This window comes from Chiloscyllium plagiosum, chromosome 2 (genome assembly GCF_004010195.1).
Source record: "Chiloscyllium plagiosum isolate BGI_BamShark_2017 chromosome 2, ASM401019v2, whole genome shotgun sequence".
In the NCBI taxonomy this organism is placed as follows: domain Eukaryota; kingdom Metazoa; phylum Chordata; class Chondrichthyes; order Orectolobiformes; family Hemiscylliidae; genus Chiloscyllium; species Chiloscyllium plagiosum.
The window spans coordinates 15,853,778-15,880,283 of NC_057711.1; the positions used below are offsets into that span (position 1 = coordinate 15,853,778).

The 26,506-nt window shown below is 40.3% G+C and overlaps 1 protein-coding gene across 6 annotated transcripts in view; it reads right to left on the reverse strand.

The window, feature by feature from the left end:
• Positions 1 to 18,812: 18,812 nt before the first annotated feature.
• glra3 (glycine receptor, alpha 3) overlaps positions 18,813 to 26,506 on the reverse strand; it is a 221,916-nt gene continuing 214,222 nt past the window's right edge. For 5 of the 6 annotated variants that reach the window (XM_043704636.1, XM_043704642.1, XM_043704625.1 and 2 more), the window contains one exon: positions 18,813 to 19,776. In XM_043704636.1, the coding sequence (XP_043560571.1) occupies positions 19,501 to 19,776 (276 nt within the window). In that variant the 3' untranslated portion in view covers positions 18,813 to 19,500. Of the gene's footprint in view, positions 19,777 to 21,147; positions 21,246 to 26,506 lie in introns of those variants that run through there. The other variant, XM_043704667.1, reaches the window with a different exon arrangement.

The window sequence follows — 26,506 nt, forward strand, 5'->3', positions numbered from 1 at the left end:
TCTAGATTATCAGGAAGAGCAAGAGTCCCAATCCTAACTCCTGGGGAGCTTTACTACAAACCTTCTTCCAGGTGAAAAAACAAACCATGAATCATTCATCTTTGGTTTCTGTCCTTCAGACAGTTCCATATCTATGTTACTACTGTCCCTTTAATTCCATAATAATTATCAGGCAATTTATTTTTGCAATGTTGATAGTTAGACACTGGAATATTCCACACTCATCTTGAAATAGCGACTTCACACCTTTTATGCATGCGTGGCTAAGCATGTAAGAGAGATTGCAATATTTGAATTTTTAGGTTTATTTCATCATCACCTACCTAAAACTAAGAAGGTCTGCAATGTGTAACCTCACTTCATACATTTTATGCTCTACTATGATTACTGCAACATTTAATATTTAATTTTGTTCTTTCTACCTTGTTCTTAGGAGTTTGTACCTAGGTACTTATACCGAAGCTGTAGCCTTGTCTGGTGACATTACACACTTTTCATTGTATTCCTGTACAAATCTGAGAGAGGTACGTGGGGCCTCAATTTCACTGCTATTTAGATTTTGGATTTGGGTCTCGACTCGATCTTGAAACGATAATTTTTGGATTCAGAAGTTAGATTTGAGGCGAGGGAAGGAGCAAGGAAGCTGTGAACTTCTGGTCATTACATTGCCTACATTCTTGAAGGAATCAGCCTTGTTGAACATATATGAGAAAGATCTGACATCAATCTCCTCAAGTATGACAGAATAATTGTACACTTATCAGTGGAATCTGGGATCCCAATCTATCCCTTCATGTAACTCGCAGAGAAAAATGAAACAACACAAGCTTGCAGCAATAGCTTAATTACTATTCCTTTTAAAAATATTCAGCTGCTCAAATGGCCTCACCCGGTGCTTTAACAAATAGCTGCAGCTGTGAGAAATTACCATGCACAGCAAATTAAGCAAATATTTAATGAATTTGCATATTTCCCATTAGTTACTGCTTAATAAGCACCTCATGTGCAATAAAAGGACCCATCAATACCTGGGGAGTTAGCAGATATGTGTTATGCATTAATGAAAGACTTGGAGTTCATGTCTACTGCTAGATTACTTCAGCTTGAATGCTGGGGGAGGACCAGCATGCCTGCATTTAAAACCACACAAAAGTCACAACGTACCTGATGTTAGGTAATTCTTCATTTCCCAACGAGTGGAAAATATCTGGAAAGTAGTGCCAACTGTTGGGGTTGATGCCGACTCTTTGAGTTACCTTCAAGTCTGAGTTGGGTCCACACCCAAACCTTCCACATAGGAGAACCAGCATGCTGGGGAGGGGGGAAGTCACCATTTGGAACTCATTCAATAAACTGGTTCAGAAATGATGGGCCGAATGGCATTCCTACGAGCCATAATCAATTCCATGGTTTGGAATTTTGCCTGTGCGGGACTGGGAAAATATTCTTAAACTTTGACCCAAAGTATAGGTTCATAATCTAGAAAAGTACAGAATAGAATGTCACCACTTAGCACCATATCTTCTGTTGAAAATGTATGTTTTTCCATCAAAAACAAACATGTTCTGATTAACTTTTGAGAGCATTCTTAATTTTTCTATGGTGGGAAATGGTTACTGTTTTCCTACTTGCTTGGAGGGGGGCAAGCAATTACTGAACAGAGGAGTTATCAAAATAATTGAATATCCTGTTCTTATCTTAGTCTAATCACTGCATTGGACCACTGCCCAGAGAATGGAGCCTACAATTAACAAAAACAAAAACACACACGAAAGCAGTATCCTCCAATCCATCTACACCCTGTATAAATTAATTGAAACATTTGTTGGTTCTATCTGCAGAGTATTACATGTTAGGAATGCTCACAGGATAACAATTTTATTGCAGTGTTTTCTCCAGCCAACGTACTGGGGTCCAAGATGTAATCATTCAGAGCACTTATTTAGGTAATGACTTATTCTAATAGATTGATAGGTCACCATTGAAAACAAGTGAAAGGTCAATTTAGAACTGACATCAAGAGGCTCTTCATTCAGAGAATGGTCATTATATCTTTACAGAAAAAGTTATTTCAAGGGAAGTGGATGTTGTTGCTTAGGCCAACATTTATTACTCATCCCCAATTGTCCTGGTGGTAGACATCTAAAGAGAATTTGCAATCAATTAGGAACTAATTAGATGTTGAGGTGAGGTAGATTGTATTAAGATAGACTATAGGAGATTCCTTACTGTGTAATCTTGTCAATTATCTATCCTTTGCTGCCCCACTTTGTGCAGATACCATTTCATCCAGAAGGATCTTGCCTCTTCTCATCCTTTCTGATTTCCCTCTCAGTTCCAATTTACTGATTTAAAAACTCTTGACCTTGACCTAGCTCCACTTCTTCAAATTCTCCAAGCTTCCATCCAAACAGAAATGCTTGTTTCTTAAACTGTCACTATCAACTTCCTGGGACCTCTAGACCATGAAGTGCCTCGAGCAAAAATAACACCGTATCACAAAGTTCCACCCCTACATTACTCCACCTTACTCTTCTCTTTCAAATCTCTCCTCGAGACCCATTTTGCACAATGTGTTGCCTTTGATAACACCTTATCTTTTTTTCATTCCTTCATGGGATGTGGGCATCTCAATTTGGGTCAACATTTATTGCTTGTCCCTAGTTACCATTGAGAAGGTGGTAATGAGCCGCTTTCTCAAACTGCTGCAATTGATATTCTGTAGATAATCCCACAATGCCCTGAGGGAGGGAGTTCCAGGATTTTTAACCAGTGCCATTGAAGGATTGGTGATCTATTTCCAAGTCAAAATGGTGAGTGAATGGGAGATGAACATGCTGATGGTGGCATTCATATGTGCCCGCTGCATCTGCCATGCTGGGTGGTGATAGTTATGGCTTGGAAGGTGCTGCAGAAGAAGCATCGATGAACTTCTGCAGCTGAAGCTTTTTATATTGATTCCGATTTACTCCAGTTTTGCTAAAGATCTTTGATGCCACACTCAGTCAATGCAGCTTTGATGTCAGGGGCAGTCACTTTCATATCACTTCTGGAATCCAGCCCTTTTGTCTATGTTTGAATCAAGGTTTGTAATCAAGTGGCTCTGGCGAAACCCAAACTGAGCATTTTTATTTCAATCATAATTCTTTGAACTACTTCTATTTTTTAATGTATCTGAGAAAGGCAGATACGAAAACAGAAAATAAGTTACCATAAACAGAAATTCCTGGACACACTCAGCAGGCCAGCTCCATCTGTGGTGAGATAAACAGAGTTAGCATTTCATGTTGATGACCTGTTGTCAGAACTGAAGTATGTTACAGATGAGCAGCTTTCTGACAAGTGCAGAGCCATGGATAATGGAGCCCACGAGGGAACTGAACAGGGCTGACTGACAGGCAATGTTGAGCCTTTCCAGCGATTACTGCTCATATTTGAAATAGTGCAACTCGGAGACTCGAGACGAAGACAAAACATCCTTCATGATCAGAACGACATCCAATACTTTAAATGCTCACTCCCACAACACACTGTGGTATCTGTACACGATTCACTGCAGCAACTCACCAAGGCTCCTTCAGCAGAAGTTTTTAAACCCATCGACAAGTTGCCTTCCAAGTCACGTACCATCCTGATTTGGAAGTACATCACAAAGCTAAAGCCCTGAATTAACCCACTAGAGGGAAATAGCATGAGACTCGACTTCATTGTCATGGATTTCAGGTCCCATGTTGCAGTGGGAATATCACTATTGCTAGATTAGAGTGGTGCTGGAAAAGCACAGCAGTTCAGGCAGCAGCCGAGGAGCACGAAAATCGACGTTTCGGGCAAAAGCCCTTCATCAGGAATACAGGCAGAGAGGCTGAAGGATGAAGAGATAAGTGAGAGGAGGGTGGGGGTAGGGAGAAAGTAGCATAGAGTACAATAGGGATGCCCTGGGGTTGAAGTGTTCCAAGGCAGAAGATGAGGCGTTCTTCCTCCAGGCGTCTGGTGGTGAGGGAGCAGCGGTGAAGGAGGCCCAGGACCTCCATGTCCTCAGCACAGTGGGAAGGGGAGTTGAAATGTTGGGCCACGGGGCGGTGTGGTTGATTTGTGTTGGTGTCCCGGAGATGTTCCCTAAAGCACTCTGCTAGGAGGCGTCCAGTGGGACAAGTCATGGGGACAGTGCTGAGCTGGAAGTTTGGAACTAGGGTGAGGTGGTGGAAGGGGAAATAAGGAAACTGTTGAAGTCCACATTGATGCCCTGGGGTTGAAGTGTTCCAAGGCAGAAGATGAGGCGTTCTTCCTCCAGGCGTCTGGTGGTGAGGGAGCAGCGGTGAAGGAGGCCCAGGACCTCCATGTCCTCAGCACAGTGGGAAGGGGAGTTGAAATGTTGGGCCACGGGGCGGTGTGGTTGATTTGTGTTGGTGTCCCGGAGATGTTCCCTAAAGCACTCTGCTAGGAGGCGTCCAGTCTCCCCAATGTAGAGGAGACCGCATCGGGAGCAACGGATACAATGAATGATATTGGTGGATGTGCAGGTAAAACTTTGATGGATGTGGAAGGCTCCTTTAGGGTCTTGGTTGGAGGTGAGGGAGGATGTGTGGGCGCAGGTTTTGCAATTCCTGCGGTGGCAGGGGAAGGTGCCAAGATGGGAGGGTGGGTTATAGGGTGGCGTGGACCTGACCAGGTAGTCACGGAGGGAACGGTGTTTGTGGAAGGTGGAAAGGGGTGGGGAGGGAAATATATCCCTGGTGGTGGGGTCCGTTTGGAGATGGCGGAAATGTCAGCGGATGGTTTGGTTTATGCGAAGATTGGTAGGGTGGAATGTGAGCACCGGGGCATTCTGTCCTTGTTATGGTTGGAGGGGTATGGTCTGAGGGCGGAGGTGCGGGATGTGGACGAGATGCATTGGAGGGCATCTTTAACCACGTGGGAAGGGAAATGAGTCTGGAGAAGTAGGTAATGAGGAACAAAGTATTAATGGAGGAACTGAATAGGTACTTTGCATCAGTTTTCATGGTAGAGGACATCAGTAGCATACCAGAGCTTTCAGAGGGAATCAGGAGCAAGTGAGTGTAGTGGCCATCACTAAGGAGAAGGTGCTGGAGAAGCTGAAAGGTCGGAAGGTGGATAAATCACTTGGACTGGATGGCCTACACCCCAGAGTTCTGGAGGAGATATTTGAGGAGATTATGGAAGTGTTGATAATAATCTTTCAGGAATCACTAGAGTCAGGGAGAGAAGAAGACTGGAAAATGGCCAATGTAACACTCTTGTTTAAGAAGGGAGGGAGGCAGAAGACAGAAAGCTACAGGCTGGTTAGCCTGACCTTGGTCATTAGTAAGATTTTAGAGATCTTTATTAAGGATAAAATTGCGGTGTACTTGGAAGTGCATGGTAAATTTGGGCTGAGTCAGCATGATTTTGTCAAGAAAAGTCGTACCCGACAAATCTGTTAGAATTCTTTGACGAGGCAATGAGCAAGTTAGACCAAGAAGAGCCAGCGGATGTGATTTGTTTGGATTTCCAGAAGGCCTTTGACATGGTGCCGCACAGAAGGCTGCGAAAAAAGAAAAGAGCTCATGGTGTTGGGGCAAGGTACTGGCATGGATTGGCTGACTGGCAGAAGGCAGAATGGGGACAAAAGGGTCTTTCTCAGGATGGCAGCAGGTGTCTGTTGGAGCTCCACAGGAGTCAGTGTTAAGGTCACAACTATTCACATCAACATTAATGATCTAGACAAAGGAACGAGAGCATTGTTGCAAAGTTTACGGATGACACAAAGGTAAGCAGAAGGACAGATAGTGTTGAGGAAGTGGGGAGGTTGCACAAGGACTTGGACAGGCAAAAAGAGTAGGCCATGCAATGGCAGTTGGAATACAATGTGGAAAAGTGTGAGGTTATGGAACTTCACAGGAAGAATAGAGGTGGACTATATTTTAAACGCAGAAAGGCTTCTTAAATCTGAAACACAAAGGGACTAGACAGCCCTAGTTTAGGATTCTTTTAAGGTTAACAGTTAGGCAATTAGGAAGGCAAATGCAATGTTAGCATTCATTTCACGAGGGCTGGATTAAAAGAGAAGAGGTGTACTGCTGAGCTGCATAAAGCTCTGGTCAGAGCATATTTGGAAAATTGTCAGCAGTTTTGGGCCCTGTATTTAAGGAAGGATGTGCTGGTTTCGGAGGGGTTCTAAGGACGGTTTACATGATGATCCCAGGGACGAAGGACTGACCATATGAGGAGTGGTTGAGGACTCTGGGTCTGTAATGGATGGAGTTTAGAAGGATGAGGGAGATCAGATCAAAACTTACAGAATACTGAGAGGCCTGGAGTAAATGGATTTGGAGAAGATGTCTCAACTGGTAGGAGAGAGTAGGACCTGAGGGACCAGCCTTAGAATGAGGGATGACACTTTAGGACTGAGATGAGGAGGACTTTCCCAGCCAGAAGATGGTGAATCAAAAAGCTGTGGAGGACAAGTCATTGATTGCATTTACAACAGAAATAGATAGGCTCTTGATTGGTAAGTGGATCAAGTGTTATGAGGGGAAGGCAGGAAATTTGTGTTGAGAAACATATCAGCCATGATCGAATGCTGGAGCAGATATGATGGGCCGAAAGGCATAAGTCTGCTCCTATCTTCTTATGGTCTTATGGTAATTCATCAGTTACTCCTGAACTCATAGCTATATTCACAGAATAACATTTTGTGGGGAATTTCAAAAATAAATTCTTCAATTCATCGCTGTGAGAATTTTTTTGAAGATGAGTTGAGATGGTTAATTACTTTATAGGATTGACTCTGATAGGAGGCAAATAAAAGCATTGAAGTCACACTACTGCACGCCTTTAGCACTGCACTGAGTGACTTTAAGTGGAGTTTGACTCAAACCAACAATCTTCTCACTGAGCAGAATGAATGTGACCAACTGGCCTACAGCTCACACAAAGGTTCAGGTTCACTCACACTGGGCCTCAGCACAGACAGAGGGGAGAACCTGAGGAGGAACAAATGTTCAAAATTCCTTATTCTCATCTTGTAGAATGATAGAAACCAGAAGTGTTCTAAATTAAGCACCGTGCTTCAAAATTACTCTTCCTCATGGCAAAAATGCAAGATCAATGACTTGGATTGTGACTCCAAACAAAGGTACAAATGAGGTTGGGAAAAATTGGGCTGAGTTTCGGCCTGCTGCAAGTGGAACATTTTCCCCAACTTCCTGCCCTCATAAAAGTTGGAGTGTTGGGAAGTCCTTGTCTGCAAAACACGAAAGCATCTCTTGAAATAAAGTCAGTCTTTTTATTGTGAGGGTCACAACAAATTGCATTTCCTCCCACGTGCAATTTCAATCCATTGGTTTGTCGCTTGGAAACGCTAAAAAAAAGTGCTTTCTTGCTGAGTTTGTGACCAGTGGCTAAAACCAGCAGAGGAATCAGGAACATTCTGAAACATAAGTATGCAATGTTTTGACACCAACAAATGTCACTATTCAATGCTGTATTGCAATGTAATTGTGTTTTTAACTACAGTGTTTCAAAGTAGGGATAGAAAGGTATGCTGATCGTTACATTGGAGTTTTGTCATGCATTACAGTACTTTTTCCATTGAAGAAAGTGCCTACATTCATTAAATACATTGAATCCATGAACTTCTGCTGTCATGTCTTGCCCTGTGATGTAAAGTAACTGATAGCTTTGAATGTCTCTACCTACAGTTGTTCATCTCTTTTTATTCACATAGACTCTACTTTGAAATGAAAATAAGCACGTTCTAGGGTGTAGGTTTGCTCGATGAGCTGTAGGTTTGATATCTAGACATTTCATTACCTGGCTAGGTAACATCATCAGTGGCGACATCCAAGTTGAAACAAAGCTGTTGTCTCCTGCTTTCTATTTATATGTTTGTCCTGGATGGGGTTCCTCGTGTTTGTGGTGATGTCATTTCCTGTTCGTTTTCTGAGGGGTTGGTAGATGGTATCTAGATCTATGTGTTTGTTTATGTCGTTGTGGTTGGAGTGCCAAGCCTCTAGGGATTCTCTGGCATGTCTTTGCTTAGCCTGTCCCAGGATAGATGTGTTGACCCAGTCGAAATGATTTTTTTTGCCTCCATGTGGAGGGCTACAAGGCTACGACCAAACACAGCCAGAAACCCTAACCACCTTACCCATACATCAAAGAAGTTTCAGAAATGACAGCCAGACTACTAAGACCCCTCGGATTCCTAGTAGCACACAAACCCACCAACACTCTCAAACAAAAGCTAACAAACTTAAAAGACCCAGTACAACCCATGGACAAAACCAATGTCGTCTACAAAATTCCATGCAAGGACTGCCACAAACGTTACGTTGGACAAACAGGAAGAAAGTTAGCCACCAGGATACACGAACACCAGCTAGCCACAAAAAGCATGACCCTCTCTCTCTCGTAGCCCTACACACGGAGGAAAAAAAACACCATTTAGAATGGGACAACACATCTATCCTGGGACAGGCTAAGCAAAGACATGCCAGAGAATTCCTAGAGGCCTGGCACTCCAACCACAATGCCATAAACAAGCATATAGATCTTCATACCATCTGTCAACCCCTCAGAAAACGAACAGAAAATGACATCACCACAAACCCCATCCAGGACAAACATATAAATAGAAGCAGGAGACAACAGCCTCGCTTCACTTGAAGGTCGCCACTGATAATATTACCTAGCCAGGTAATGAAACGTCTGGATATCAAACCTACAGCTCAGTGAGCAAATCTACACCCTAAACCTCAATCTGAGCTACAAATCTTCACAAACCTTGCATAAGCACGTTCTGTTCTGTCTGTCTTAGGCAAAGTGATTTTAAGTTTTTATTTGGAAATCTGTAGCCATTATTGTTTGGATTTTAAACATTGTTGATGACTTCAACACAGCAGATGATCTATTGAAAAAAAAATAATTAAAACTTTAAAGAGACTGAAATAATAGAATATGTCTTTGACATGGTTGTTTATTAGTTTGTAAACCTAATAGATACTCAAAAACTGGACAATCATCTTTGAACTGGAGCTGTTTTCTCTCAGTGCTATTGATATTGACTTTAATTCACTGTTTGATGAGGCTGTCAGAAGTTTATGTTGTTTTCAATTATTTTAAATCAGTTCCCATTGCTTTAGCATGACTCCTAAGGACCGTACATAAAGTACACCAGGTGAATGGCACTGGAGGGTTCTTGGAGGTATGATGGAAATCTGAGCAGTATACTTTGGCATCTGGATGGGTGAGGGGACATGAATTAAATGAGAAATCTGAATCTGAATTAACATGATGGACTGAGAGGACATGGTACATGGAAACATAGGACTTAGAAGTAGGAACAGGCCATTTGGCCCTCACGCTTGCTGTACCACTCAACCTTGAATAAATTTAGAGACCCAGCCACCATGCTTTGCTGAGGGTGAAAATTCCACGTTAACAACCCTTTGGGGAAAATAAATTGCCTGATTCCTGATTTAAATGGGTGACCACATTCTGATGTTATTGCCCTAGTTGTAGTCTCTCCCACAGCTTTTGTTGTTCATCCACAGAGTCAACCACATTGCTGTGGGTCTGGAATCGCATGTAGGCCAGACTAGGTAAGTGCAGCAGTTTCCTTCCCTAAAGGACATAAGTAAACTAGATGGATTGTTCCCTAATAATTGTCAATGGTTTTGTGGTCATCACTGAAATGACTTCACAGAGACTGGTATCCCGTGACCAAGTCACCCTTTATTAACATGAGCCCTGTATATGGGCTGTGATCAGCCAGCTCAAAACCAGTCCCCAGACTAAGGAGACCTTCTGAACCTCCTGTTTGTATCTGTCAGCCAGGACCCCCTGATTGGTCCAGACTAACAGCCCCAATCAGGGAACTCATAGTCAATGAGACCCATGTGGTCCCAATCACTACATCACTATCACCGATTTTTATTGAATTCAAATTCCACTATGTGCCAGAGAACGACTGGAGATGGAGTCTCCAGAATATTACTGGGGTATCAGGATTAATAGCCTAGTGATACTACTACTAGGCCTTTGCCTCCCAGTTGCTTTCACATCAAGACAGGCAGAGGGCACTCAAATCCCACCTAAACTTTGTGTCTCTACCTCTGATCACTGAAGTGGAATATAGGAGGTCTACTGGGAAATTTAAGGTTCAGCTCCTTTATACAGAGTGGGCAAGGCTTTTGATGCAGCTAATTATAATGAAGTATGGGGCACAAGACCACCTCCTCTAAAATGGTGGGCACACGAGCAATTGCACCAGATAACCTGCATTCTGCCTGGCACTGCCATTTTCTGGACTGTTATTTCCTGTCCTCGCTCCCAGCCCCGTGACCCCAACTTCCCCAGGGTTGAGGGCGTGAACATCCTGCCCATTGTGTGAGTTAATTTGGGACATTTCAACAATAATGAGGTTCATGTATCTAATTACTTGCTTTGGAAAACAAATCATATCTTGGGAGCAAACCAGATTCTGAAAAAATCTTTATTTGCATAAATTATACAGCAAAATATTTACAAATACATGTACACTGTAAATTGCACATTTAATCACTGACTCAGCTGGCATATTATTAAAATAGGACAAAATACAATAAAATTCACTTTATATTATATTTCATGCAATATTAATTCGATTTATGAATCAGTTACAACTATACAGAAGTGAAGAAATAGTTTAATTTAAATGTTTGGCTGATTAATGTGACAATGTTCCAAAATGTTTGCTTTAAAATAGTTTTCACCTATAAAGTACAGGCTAGAAGAACACCTCTTCAGAAATACCCAATATCTGCAATACAAACGTACTGAAAATATTTAAGTTTGAACTAACGCAGCGTTAAGATGATTTAACTGTGCTCACCATTGCATAAATTGTATAGCTTATGGATGGCAATGTCCTATTGGCACATAAGTCATTTTACGACACAAAGTTACATTTTTAAAATCATTGTTTCAGTGCATTATCATACATCTTGAGAAAACCAACTGCAGAATGCATCAGGATGTCAACCTGCCCAATTTGCTCCACTGCTGAACTGTAAGGATGAATTCTTAGCTGTAAAAAACTGAGGCTACAGTGTCCTCAGCAGGAAATGCTTAATGCCTTTAGTTGGCCTACATTTCTGTGTGGGGCACTTCATGCTGGTCAACAATGTTCACACTTGAATTGATTTTAAGCCATTAGCCGGCAGTGATCACTATCCCCTGATACTTAAAGGACAGTTGAAGGCAAGTCTAAAAACCTATGGTCTGGTAAGACTATGGTGACATTACCCTTACCTTTTACTTGGTAACTATTAGGTATGTGTGTTGTTTTAGTCATGTGTTGTTAATCACTCCAGTATTCTACAATGTCCACTTTTCACGGTACCTTGGTACAAGTGATAATATATCAAACAGATCTTTTGGTTTGTATCAGTTAAATCTACTGAAGTAAAGAGCAGAGAGGCTTGTAGCACTGGGAAAAAGCATTGAGCCCCCTGATTCTATTATATCTCTGTGAAGATCATTGTGATTTTTTAGTGCAATTCAATCGGATCCCGATACCTGTAGTCTCTCCCATTCTGCTTCAAATTTTTATTCACTATTTTCTTGGAAGGTCTCTACCTCGGGTACTTCCTGTGTCAGGGCATTCCCTATTCCAACAACCGTCCTCTTCAGGGCATTTCTCCCAGCCTTTAAATTCAACTGTATTGACTCTTTGAGTTGTTTAAAAGCCTCCATTTACCTTAACTGCATGGTTTGAGTAGTGGCATGTCCTTTCCAATTCCACAACTAAATGGACTCTATTTTAACATACACCCCCGGTACAGTGCTTCTCAAATTTGATCCCACCGTGACACCATTTTGAGGCCTGAATATTGTCTTGATCCCTCTTTGAGAGCGAGAGGTGTGAGAGGTAAGAGGGGCCTCTGGGACTATCATCTTGGGGAAGGGGATGGTGTGGGAGGGTTCTGACTGCAGGATTCTGTCAGGACAGGAGGACAACTGTTGGAACTTGGTCAGAACTCCATGGTGGCCATTGCTGCCTCAGAGCTCCTGAACAAAAATTTCAGCTCATGATCTCACTTGAGGTCCTGAACACCCCACCCATAGGGAAACATTGTTGATTAAACTTCTTCACTGACAATGATCCCATGTCTCCTTCTTTTCTCTCCATTTCTACAAGAAACTGCAGTAGCTAAAGCTGAAGTTAGACATCCAGTCAAACTTTACAACTGATCAATGCCCACTTCCCATTTCTGCAGTGTCATGTTCTGAATATTTGGAAGTGAAGAACAGATTTTCTTATTTTATGGTCTTTTTTCTAATGAGAGAAAAAAAACTGAGTTAACGTTTTGAATCCAGTGACCCTTCTTAAGAACTGTGCATGTTGACTCTGCTTTCTCTCCACAGGGATTCTGCAACAATTTCTGATTTAGGCCTATGTGGTTTTGAAACAGTAACACTTTTTCTCTCCACAAATGCTGCAAGTCCTGAATATTTCCAGCATTTTCTATTTTTACTTTGTCTACTGCTCTCGACTCCATAAACATTCAAAATCAGAAACTTGGAGCAGTGAACGTGCGAAGGGTAATTTAGTCAGCATTTGTGGTGGGAATCCTGCTCCATTTTGAGGATGGGATTTTATGCCCAAAGAACTGTCTGACCAGAAAACTGCAACATGCCAACTCTGGGCTGGTATGACACTGGGCAATTCCAACCCATGCGGCAAAGAACACCCAGGAACCTCCACACCGTCGAGAACAAAGCAGCATCTTTGATTGGCTTCAACATTTGCTCCTTCCACCACTGAGGAACAGTAACTGCTGTGTTTACCATCTACAAGAAGCAACTCACCATTGTCCTTTGACAGTATTTGCCAAACCTGCAGTCTCTACCACCTAGAAGGACCAGAGCAGCTAGCATTTGGGAACACCATCATTTTCAAGTTCCTTCAGGCCAAGCTACTAACAATTGTAATTGATCTATATCCTTATCCTTTCATTTCTAGTGGGCCAAGTCCCTGGAACGCTCACGTATCAGCACTATGTGGATGTACATACAGTGTGTGCACTGCAGGTCAAGAAGTTAACTCATTACCTCCTTCTCAAGGACAATTAAAGACAGACATGTTTTAAAATAATATTCTTGGGAGACACATGTATTGGCAATACAACCCTATTTGTTATTGAGAAAGTGCGAGTGAACGATTGTCTTGAACCATGGTTATGGGCATGTCTCCAGTGTGTTTTGTTTATTGACACAACTCAAGGACTTGCTGAGTCAATTCAGCAGATAGTTAAGATTCAAACGCACTGGTTTGGATTTGAAGTCTGGTGGAGTACAGACCAGGCAAGGATGGCAGATTTCCTTCCTTGAAGAGCACTGGTGCACCAGATGGGTTTTTATGACAATTTAGTTTCGTTATTAATGAGATTAGCTTTTTAATCAAGATGTATTTATTAATTAAACATGAGTTTTTGCAGCTGCTCTGGTGGAACCTGAAACTCATGATTAGGATTATATCATGAAATGTTTGCCTTGGCAACCAAGCTGTGGCCTGCAATAGGAGCGCTGATCCAATTTCAAATCTAACAGGCAATTACCTGTCTGTTATTGGAGCTCCTGTGTCTCTAAGTACTTAAATTCTGCCCTTTAAAGCTACAATCAACTGGAAGAAATTTTTTATCCATAAAAATAAATGTCTCTAGCTCCTTAAATTCATTGGTTACCCTCTAAAAGCTGACTACAAGTAAGCCCCCTGTCAAGATCCAATTTGGATCAGGAGACTCAGTCACTCCACTTAATGAAGCACCCAAAAAATAAACTGTAATAGTCAGAATAATGATTGGTCAGATGTATAATGCAAATGAAAGACTGTAATATAAGATTAGGATGGGAGTGTTATGGTGTAGTGGCATTTGTTCTGAACCCTCGATACCTGGATTCAAGTGCCACATATTCCAGAGGTATGTAACAACATACCTGACCAGATTGATTAGAAATATCTTAGGTCATGTCACATGCAACATTTTCAGAGTTCTAAGATTGCCAAAGCAGGTTACATTCATCAGTAAAATTTATAAGTGTGCAGATTAACATTTGTTTTGTCATAAATAGTCTCTCTACTTTTATAACCTAATTTTGAAGATTAGGCATCCACCAAAAAGATGACTTATCTGCCTAATTTGCGCTTCTTTCTTTCAACCTATGTTACTATTAATGTCGTGCTAACATTTCTCTCCTGTTTTCTCTCAATTAAGTTTAAAGGGAAAGGGATATGCCATGGCAATTTATTTGCATTAATGACGTCAAATCTCTATAAACTGTCATAGACATGTAGTTAGATACCTGAAGAAGGAGAACAGGCAAACATGTAAACTTCATAGTTTAACTCATACCAGTTTTTTTTTCACTTCATTTATATGTAATTCCTACTTCATAATTCAATTAGATTGAATACTGATCTCTGTCTTAATTCCATCCACATGACTTCGCTCTACATTCTTTTGTATCCCTGGATGTTTTATGTTGCAAAAAGGAATTTCACAATTCTTGCCAGCAATTAAGCACTAACTTGAACATTAGGACAACCAGGAAGTCGCTGACAAAATTGGGTTGAAACTATTGTCGGCTTTCTCCGTAGAATCACATTATAGAAGTTTACAGCATGATTAAAATCATTTGGTCCATTGAACAGACAAGTAGCCATTCAGTGCAACCCCTCTCTACATCACAGTCTAGAACCTTGTCAGTTCCAGTACTTAAAGTGCATATCTAAGTAATTTTGAAATGTTACCAGGGTTTCTCCCTCATTCTGGTAATCAGGCAATGAGTTTCAAATTCCACCAGTTCCCTCCCACCCCTCTCGCTCTCTAACATGAAAAGTCCACATTCATTGTAAACCTCCCATCTCTTAACTACAATCTATACCTCCTCATTATGGCTCCCCCACTCCAAGCCAAGGGGTAAAATGATCTTCTTATCCACAGTCCTCACGGTTTTATACACAATCTCCTCTGTAACAACCCTAGCTTATCCAATCCATCCTTGAACTTGGCTTCACTGAAAGAGCAACTATAATGTTGAGTTTTAATCAAGTTCATGAGGTGTTTTGGTGGTTTTCCCACTCCCATCTCCTCTGCTCTCCTCCTGTTGTTCTTTTCAGCTTTCCTTTAATTTTTTGGACTTATAACAAATAGGACAGCCAAAGAACAGTTCGTGATGGAGGTTACATCAGTGCAACTTCCTGCTTCCAATTGTCCCCTTCAGTCAACAGGCATCTGCACCTCTAATCATTTCAGAATTAATAAAGCAAATGGTCCAATAATTAAACACAAACAAATACAGACATATTTTTGATTGTCCCCTGTGGCTGGCTGTAGCATGCAGGAGCTAATCATTAGCTCCTAGAGGCACATTGATTACCAAGGTTCTTTTCAGTCTGAAAGCCTGATGAACAACCACATTGCACCATCAACCCTGTTTCTCTTTCAGTTGTTGATCTATCTCTTGTGAATATCGTGCTACTGTTTACGATTTCCAGCAGTTTTGTGTATTATGCAGTGAAAGCAATGAGAATTAAGCCTCTCCAATGTTATCAATCCATTATTAACGTAATCTCTGAATAAGACCTAATGCACAAGTGCGCTTGTTTCAGCCAAGCAACAAATGCTGAGTCTGGAATTTAGACAGTTTCTCTTTGAAAATCATTAAAAGAGATGAATGCTTGTCTGTCGAATGTCTTGAGTGTGAGCTCTTTACAAAATAAAAGCAATCAGGAAATTACCAAAGCTGTTGATTTTTGGATAATAAATGCTTTTTGAGTTTTTACAGGCTGAAAAATAATACTGTGTGAACGCCTTATCTTTGTGTATTAAATATCCCACAACATTCTCTGCAATTTTTAGAGGAGTTTATTTTTAATGGTTTTTAATGTCATAGACTGTTACTGAAATCCCTGCATAATGGGAGATTACTTGGCCTATTGTGTCTGTGTTGGTCATGGTTTTCTGACTGGAGCTAGTCACTAAAACCGCATATCCATTCCCTTTTCCTTCTTAAAATGCTGGACAATTGAATTTGATATGAACAAAGGAAGTGCTTATAATGCAATATTACACAGTATTATTTCCACTGAGCCCAACACAATACAAAAGTCTTGCTTTTCAACTGCTAGAAAGTATATTTGTTCAAAAGGTATTTCCTTGCACATATTACGACAAACAGCATCATTGACGTTTGTTCAGTAGTTCCTTTAGAGTTACGCTAAGAAAGTAGCACTTACTAATCATAAGAAATCAAACAAACATTAACCTTCAATAAGAAATAACATGCAACATCCAGACAAATATATGAAGTAATTGTGGAAAAAATTTCTTCTACTGTAAAAGACACCTCGCGGCTGTATAATTTAGAAAAAGAAAAAATAAGTCTATTTCTTGTAAATTTTAGACTTTAAAACTGAAAATGAAGATTCACCTGTTTTATACATATCTTGTTCCCTTAAAAGTAAAACGTCATTTCACATGTGTAAGAACTAAGGGCACAATGGCCTTCAATATGGAGTTCTAAGGCTTGACTACAATCAAGACTAGATTGGCGTTCATTGGATAAGAGTCTGATTGACTGGAGTCTATATATAGACAGCTGAGCCTACAGAGAGCTTGGTGAGAGTGTGGTCACAGAAAAGTTTGATTCAACACCTCCATCATCAACTTAAGGCCTGCTGCTTCAGGAAAGTAAAGACGAGAGCTTCTGCCTTCATGCTTATCCCCTGGGGAAGGACCCATTATGATTCTGGGTGACCAGACAAAATAGGCAGTGTCAGATGACACACATTGCTCCTGACTTTCATTCCTGTTGACCTTCGTCAGAATGATAATGGAGGAATGTGCAATGGGTGGTCAATACAATATTGCGTGTATGTTACACATTATTGCCCAGTGTCAAAATTGCCCCTCCACCCTCCTGAGTCTCTCTATATTACACAGCACTGTATAATTAGAAACCAGTTCCCAGGGACAGAAGTGAAAATCAGAGAGTCCTGAATGGAGCTCACTCTCCCTAAATGGGAAATCCCAATTACTGTAAATATGTCTCTTATTATACTTCTGCAACATCTCTTCACTCTGAGACACCCATCAGTTGAAAGCACTCTATTGTGGACATTATGTATGTGATTTTTGAGAAATGGTACATCAGCTGGAATGCATTTCATTAAAGATTCACCAAATAATGTCTGTTTTTGAGCTCCCCAAATAAGCTCCTATTTTTGGCCATCTCACCACATCAAGAATGTGTCATATTAGTTGCATGGGGTCTCAGCCTACGTTATGGCAGTAATCAGCAGCAAGCTAGGAATGTCAGAAATGGCTTTGGTAACAAGGCTCAGACTTTGAACAGTTCACATCTGTCAGCTTTTATCAAAGAGCCTGCACTTCGCAGCTGGCACAAGGGTGGCTTGTAACAAGGTAAGCTGGGAATAAATGTACAAGTAAGATTCATGGGTGTGATCCTGTTTGTCAGTCGCTCATATGCAAAAACTAAGAACCAGAAATGGATAACAGTCAGAAGTTATCTCGTCTCGTTTGACTATTTTAAACTGGAACACAGGCAGTGCAGTCAGAGTATCAGCATCAATGCACGCAATACGGCTGTATTGTACTTATCAGCAAGTAGTACATTTTACACATTGCAAAATAAAGAACTGCATCACCAGAGTTAAGCAGTAAATCTGTAAAATGCAGGTGTTGGTTTGTGGAATAGTAACACCTTGAAAATTAGTCGTGTTATATGGTATCATTCACAGATGGTTTAGGAGCTGTTTAGCATTTTCACAAGATCGCAGGGGGTACTTTCCTGTATTGCCTCTTTACCTAACTGTACTGGTGCATATATGTATATTACATAATATGGAAGTAAAAATTTAAAAGAAACGCAGCCTCAATTCTTTGAAACTCATGGACTCTGCCTCTGTCTCATTCTTTTACAGGATCTCATACTGATTGACTTTTCCATCTCGCCTCCAACATCTCCCTTTCCACCTACAAACTATATCTTCGGGCTTTGTGTGTTCCTGTTTGGTGCTGCAGTACAATGGCCCTGAACCAATGGGCTTTCTTAGTTGTAATTAAAACATTATTAGCAAGCGTACTCACAATACATCATGGATTCCCTTTTATCTCCTCATTAATTCTACTTCCCAGGAGCACATCCTTTTGAGGTTGCAATGATCTATTGCCAAATTCATTAACGAGTTTTAATCTTTATCCTTAGATTTCCAAAGTTAATTTTGAGCTGGGAAATCTCAAAGCTCGCTCATTGTTTGTTGGGTAAGACATTTTTGTTTATCCCATTTGCATCAAATAGGGACAGTTATTTGATTCAATTCACTCCCACCCTGAAAAAAACAAATCACCAAATGCCAAAGGTAAAGAGTTAAGTCTTTGGTTCTGGACAAGTGTTACACTGGATTCGATCAAAACGTTAACATTCTTTCTACAGGTGCAGTTACTTCATAGAATCCCTACAGTGTGGAAGCCAGCCATTCAGCCCAACTAGTCCACACCAACCCTCCGAACAGCATCCCAACCAGACTCATCCTCCACCCTTTCCCTGTAACCCTGCATTTCCCATGGCTAATACAGCTAATTTACACACGCCTGGACACTAGGGGCAATTTAGCATAGCCAGTCCACCTAACCTTGGACTGTGGAGGGAACCGGAACACCCAGAGGAAACCCAGGCAGACAATAACGTGCAAACTCCACACAGTCCCTCAAGGGTTGAATCGAACCTGGGTGAGGCAGCAGTGCTAACCACCGAGCCACTGTGCCACCCAGTCATCAGACATGCTGAGTTACTCCAGCACTTTCTGTTTTTAAACAAGACTTGATTATAAGAACAAACTACCACATCAGCCAAGTGGTGTAGCTACAAGGCAAAGGAGAGGAATTGGATGGGTGAATGTGTCCCTTATTTTGTCAGCCAAGAAATTGCTTTCCCATCCCGAGATTGAATAAAGTTTGGAGGATAAAAAGAAGAAACCAGACTGGCTGGAAGACATACAGTAAACTTCCAATTACTTGCTCTCTCTCCTAGATAATTGTTGCATTCCACAACAGTTCCCCCTGATAAGTCTACAGTAATTTAGTTATTGCTATCTTCAAATTGGAAGCAGTCAAGGCAAAACATCAAAACAAGAAAACAAAACTATAAACATATTTATTTCAGCCAATATTTAACTTTATCATATTCTCAGTCATGTAAAAAATCTCTTTCCCAAGTACTCTCTGTGATGTGAAAATGCAGAAAGCATTAGAGAAGTAATCTATTATTATTCATTTGGGTTCCTCTTTAAATTTGCATAGTACATTTAACATTACTGCTCAGTGTATTAAAGATGAATTCTGGCCCAAAGTGGCCTCATTATTACACTAAGATCTCTTTCAATGTTACTTCTGTTACTGACATGTTGTTAATGATGCCTGTTTGAGGCTTAAACTATTGCTGTTGGTGTATGTCCTCGTGTCTGAGGATTTTGTAAATGACCCAATAGAAAATATTGAAAATTAAAAAGGCTAAAGGAAAACCAGCCCGTGCCACGGTATCGATCTTCTTGGCTCTGTCAATGAAGAGTTTTCTCATATCATCTTGGTTTTTTGGGGCAGTCTGGGATGCGTTGATTGCACCTTTAGTGGTGACGCCATCTTTTGTTTGTAGGCAAGGTCCCACCCCATATGCAGCAAAGCTAAAGCGACTTTCTCTCACCTCATCATCCTGAGAAAGTAACAGAATGTTCAGGTTAACCCTGGATGACCATGTCAGATAAGAACAACAACATCATTGTCACACGATACCATTCTGAGCTCCTTTTTACACTCTGCAATGGAAGCTCAGAAATATTTAGCTAATATATTTCTATTTCATTCTTTAATTCAATCTGTGAATAATATAACCTGTGAAATGCTTATCCCCCATTTTAATATTTGTATACTTTCTGCAACTAATTGAGACAATGGCCTAATTTTGCTCCTATATCTTTGGTCTTATGGTCTTCTCAATTTTTTTAAATGTGGAGGTGCTGGTGTTGGTCTGTGGTGGACAAGGTCAGAAGTCACTCACACCAGTTTATAATCCAACTGGTTTATTTGAATTTGTGAGCTTTTGGAGTGCTGCTCCTGCGTCAGATGAAGTCACCTTCATCATTGACTTTACTTGACTATGGGGCAGCGCTCCGAAAGCTTGTGATTTCAAATAAACGTGTTGCACTATAACCTGGTGTTGTGTGACTTTTGACGATTGTTTTTAATGTGTTTGCTATTTATTGAAGTACAGATGAAATTGTGCGGATAATTCAGTGCTGAATAAAGTCAATGATTCTCAAGGCCATGTAAGCTACAGTTCAGATGTTACTGTGACAATGGATCGAAGATCCAGAAACAAAGTGTATTTCCCAAATGCACAACATTTCTACCTCAACCACTTTTAATACATCTTGTATGCTCTCTTGAGAGAAACAGGCAAGTACTATCTATTGATCTGAGTTGTTTAGTACTACCCTGACACTTATCTCATTGGTGATGTTCAACAACTATCAGAATAACACAACTGTTTCATCAGGTTGTAGGTTTGAGGTCAACAGAGAATAGACTTAAACTTAGAGCTAAGCCATTTGAGGGTGATGGCCAGACATAGCTCTTCCAACAAAGTGTTGTAGAAATCTAGAACTTCTTCTTTCAGAAACTTGTTGAGATGTGGTGGACCATTTAGCAGTAATTGACAGAGTTGCTGCTAAATGACAAGATTAAGTAAATATATTAAGGGTAGTTTAAAAACTAAACAGGTTAACGAGTCATAGTCATACAGTCATATAGCATAGAGATAGGCCCTTTGGCCCACCATGTCAGATAAGTCAAGTTATAAAAACAAAATAATGCAGATTGGAAATCTGAGATAAAAAACAGAAAATGCTGCATAAACTTAACGTTTTGAGTCCTGTTTGATTTTTCTTTAGAACTGGCTCAGATTGGACTTGAAACATTAACTCTGTTTCTCTCTGCACAGATGTTGCCAGTCCTGCTGAATTTCCCCAGCACTTTCTATGTTCAGTGCAGATCAGCCACAATCTAAACAAATAATTGAGTGATCTTGGCTCATCCCTGTATCCCTTCCTCTCTCCTCAATCTCATGGTTGGAAATTCTTCTCAGGGCCCATTATGGATGGGTAATGAATGCCATGGGTAAATCTGACAAAGGAAGGGAGCAAATGAATCAGGATTATTAGTCAAATCCACAGGGTATTGTGATATTATAACAGACGTAATAATAAATGTAATAATCTGTACAGTCGAAGTAAATTTTTTAAAATTCTAAATGGTGTAGATGTTCTTATTGTATGTCTATAGTTTTAACTTGCATTTGCTCCTAAAGTGAGAACTCATTGAGTTTCCTGGCTCCAACACAGTGATAGACTCCTGATACAATTCTTCATATCACCTTAACTACAATCAGCTAAAACAGCATTCAACCAGTCCTGGTCATTGGACCATACTATTTGTCCCAGTTACCTACTGGAGTGGGTTACAAGTGCTTTCAGTGTTCACACATGGGAAAGAGATAACAACAAAAGAAATAAGCAAGGACAAAACTAAAGGGATTACTTCCAAATGTGAAATTTTGGTGCATGTTAGATGTTCAAGGCTGGTTGAAGCTCCTTTCTCTAGCCTGACAACTAGCTTAATTTAATAGGTTCAGTCAGGTACGTTTAAGATAAATGCTTTCACTTGTGGAGAAATCTGGTTAGAAGCATCTAATAATCACTGATCAATTCAATAGGAATTGGATAGGTTTATTTTACTCAGTATGTGGTGAGAATGTGGAACTTGTTATCACAAAGAGGGCATGCCATTGATGCAGTAAACCAGGAAGTAGATTTGGATAAAATAAAAAGATAAGATGATAGGGTCAGATGAAAAGGAGTGGGAGGAAATTTAGGCACAGCATAAACACTGGCACAGTTTAGTGCATGGTTAATTATATGCATTTCTTTAGAAATCCCCACAGTTTGGAAACAGGCCATTTGGCCAAACAAGCCCTCTTAAGATTGTCCCACCCAGACCATCTCCCTATATTCCCCCTGAACATTGTGGGCAATTTAGCATGGCCAATCCACCCTAATCTGCACATATTTGGACTGTGGGAGGAAACTGGATCACCCGGAGGAAACCCATGCGGATATGGGGAGAACGTGCAAACTCCACAGAGTCATTCGCCTAAGGCTGGAATCAAACCTGGGTCCCTGGCACTATGAGGCAGCAGTGCTAACCGTTCTGCCCCATCTTTTTGTTCATTCGAGGGCTATTAGATAGGTCAGTATCCATTGCCTATCCTTAATTACTCATGAACTGGTGGTTTAGTTAAGATTCAACCACATTGCTATGGGTCTAGAGTTACATGTTGACCAGACCAGGGAAGGATGGTAGATTTCCTTATTAGCAAAGCCAGACCTTTTTTTTTTAACAACAATGGTTACAGGTTTACTATCAGGCCAATTTCTTTTGAACAATTTGAGATTTTTATTGAACTCAGATTTCAACACTTTCCCAGACCATCAGCCCAGGGTTTTGGGATTCTAGTCCAATGACAATACTATCTTGCCGACAGCTTCCCTTTGTAAATCATTCCACTATATCTACAGGTGGCAGCAGGAAGTACAATAGATTATGCTAACCTTTACCAAATCATCAGGGAGGAAGGGGAAGAGTATGGTGGTTGTGTCACCCAGTAATGTTCCAGGAAACCTTCCACCATCTGGTTGGAGAGTGGACAGGGTGGGGAAATGACCTGTCGACCCTCACGCTCCTCCATTGGGATAGATGTTGGTACAAACAAGATGCAAAGGAAAGGAACTAAATGTCAGCGGTAAAGGACGTGGAAATTGAAGTGCTGCTGTGGCATTTAATTACAAAGGTATTAACATATCCTTCTGAATTCTACGTTATTTTAACATGCTCATTAAAATAACAGAAATAAATTCAGATCAAAGGCGTTATTATAACATACTGCAATTTCAATCCAAAAATCCCACACACATTACCAAAGATTCTGGTACATTTCCAGATTCAGTGGCAACAGTTCTATGTTAATTTAAAATTAACCAGAATGAGGGCACAGCTGGTAACTAAGCTAAAATATGTGTCCCAAATGTGTTTAAATTAACTATTTTATCTTGAGGGGATGAATTAAAATAATTTAAATAAAATGACTGGCAGACATGTTCTGAGTTTTCCTATCAAACCTACTCTTACAATATTGTAGAATTGATGCCAGTTCCTGTAATGTTGCTGATCACAGCATAATAAACCATGTAAAGCACTTTTAACATGATAGCAAGTGCTTTATTTTGTATGAAATCAGTACCAACAGGCACACAAAACTAACAGCCCATGCAAAAACACAGAGGAGCTTCAGTCAGATGACAAAATGATTTGAGAGCATAAAATGAGTTAATATTGACATCGAGACACGGAGCAGGGACAAATACAGAATGTTCTAACACAGGGAATCTACCACATAGTTCACATTGTGTAAAAATCTCATATTCCGCTCCTCAAACCAGATACAATTCCAAGGTACCTCTCCTGTCATTACATAACAAAGTTGACCCCAATGTAGGGTTCAAATTACAGTTAGTGATAACTTCAAATTGGAGCACTTATTCTATGATCAGTGATTTTGTTTGTTCATGGGCTTAGATTTTAGGGAGCTGCTCACTGCTTTTATTTTGGGCTGCAGTTTTCTCAGAGAAAGCTACATCGCCCTCTAGTGACCCAAATGAAATAGTCCAGATGCTGAGGGAGGTAATGGAAGGTTACAAAAATAACTTGGTCAGTGCTGGGGAGCATCTGAATGAGCTTTATGCTCAAATCATGTCGCAATGCTTTTAACTAGGAAGAAGTAACTTCATGAAAATTTAAGACACTGTGTGATTAATTTCATTGCACAACAGTATTCCAACTCAATTTATGAAGAGAAAGAAATAGACTAGGAACTTAAAAGAAATACTGTCAGATATCAACATGCAAATTTAGTGTGCTTGGGTGATCTTTAAAATATATTTTACCAGAGAGAATAAGAGAATACTTGATTTACTTTGTATAAGAATTTAAGAAAATCCAAAGTGAGAAAAAGGTGTTTAACTTTTCAAACCTCCTTCTATCCAAGGCATTGATACACTTAACAAATCGAAACCCAAAAAAATTGTGGATGCTGGAAATCAGAAACAAAAACACAAATTGTTGGAAAAGCTCAGCAAGTCTGGCAGCATTTGTGGAGAGAAATCAGAGTTAACGTTTCAGGCTCACTGATACTTCCTCAGAAAGCAGTATTAATGTTTCAAGTCCAGTTCAGTTCTGAAGAAGGGTCGCTGGACCTGAAACGTTAACTCTGCTTTCTTTCTAAAGATGTTGCCAGACAGTTTGAGATCTCCCAGCAATTTCTGTTTTTGCACTCTGTGTACATAATTCGTCATGACCCCCCACCCCCACCCCCTACTCCACTCACTCACATGAACTGTTAGTCCCTTATTATAAGGAAGCACAAAACGGAATCTTTTGCAATCTCAGGATCGCCATGATCTAACAGGTATTGATTGATCCAGTTTTCTTTGAAGGCTGCCACATGATTTCAAATTAACTATCCTTTCAGCGAGTCTTTCAATATTGCATTGTGCAAATTCAAGAGCTCAGAAGTTGCTTGGTCCCTTGCTGTTAATTTAAACATACACAAAGCTCTCCCCCACACTCATTAATTGAAGGTTGGAGCAAACCCTGAGAAATTTTTATTCTTGGTTTATTCAACAGGAATGAATGAATCACTGAAGGAAAATATAAAGGAATGACACATTCAATCTTGCTAATTCATTCTGAACCATACTGCACGTTGCGATTCTGAGTAGGGATAAAATGATGGAACTATTACCATTTCCATGACTGAACTCAATGATTATCAAAAAGGTTTTGAGTATAAGGCTGATGAAGTTTTACTGGAATTCAGTAGGGATTTGAGTCAGTACAGCTGGCTGCTGTATACTATGTATCGTTGTGAAGATGTGATATCTGAAACATTCTTTTTGGATTATTAAATGGATGTATATCAATATATCATTTGAAAGGAACACTTTGTAGAACAAAGGAGACTAGCGGCAGCAAGGAAAAATGTTGCTTTTGTAAAGCTGCTCAATAATAGCGACTGAGTCTACAATACTTTCAAGGCATGATCACATGACCTAGTTTGTGATTGTAATAGATCTGTTGGATCTAAACACAGAGATAATGCGCATGGAACAGCAGCATTTTTCATCTCTTGTTTTCTTTAAAACTCCTTTGATCAAAGTGAGTCTGCTGAAAACCCACTGGAAGGGTTCATCACTGAAAGTGGAGGGTTTCTAAGGCAAATTTTGAGGTCTACACCACTGTCTCCAGAAAAGTTATTTCAACCACCATAACTGATCCAGGAAGACACCTGCCCCTGTGCCAACAGCTTACGTGCAAAATGACTTTGGCTACAGCCCAATATTTGGGCAATTTGTGAATAATTCTGTTTTGAGTGGGGTAGTTATATATTTGTGTACAGTTTAAAACCCTTGTCAACCTTGTTTGTATCTTTACTTGAGCAAGTTTTACTTGTGATAAACATTTTTTATTTGTTACTAAAGGAACTGTTTCTCACATTGAGCTGTATACAGTCTGATGTGTACATTCCAATATATACCAAAGAAAGGATACACTTTGCAAAACTTTGTAGCTATTACTGATTGCCCCCTCTGTGCCTGACTCTAAAAAAGACTTTAAAAAAAGTTCAGTTTCCCATCTGTGCTGAAGATTAAGTTTCTCTCCATGTGTCTCTCTAAAATCCATTTCTCTGCTCTTTGACAGGAAGCATAATTATTTAAAGGAAAAGGCTCAACATCTTCGTTAAAGTACAGTAGAAATGACTGAGATGATTCTTTAATCTGTTTGTCAGTATCTTACAGCATTATGTTCAGGCAGATGAAAAACAATTTTAAAATCCTTTTCTCATCCATATGGTTGGTGTGAGGTCCTGTGTAAGAAACTTAAGGACTGTTTGACAGAGTTAATAAGATTAACACTATGAGGCAGTTGTGTGATGGTGAGTATTGCTTCCACTGACTTTAATTGATTAATCTGACAATTAGCAGCAGGGAAATGAGTTGATAATTGGGTCAAACACAAATTTGTCATTGCTATTCAACGCAATGTCAAACCATTAAGATTTGTATGGCCCTAAACCCAATTAATAGAACATAGAACAATACAGCACAGAACAGGCCCTTTGGCCCACGATGTTGTGCCGAACATTTGTCCTAACTTAAGCACCTATCCATGTACCTATCCAATTGCCGCTTAAAGGTCACCAATGATGCTGACTCTGCCACTCCCACAGGCAGGGCATTCCATGCCCCCACCACTCTCTGGGTAAAGAATCT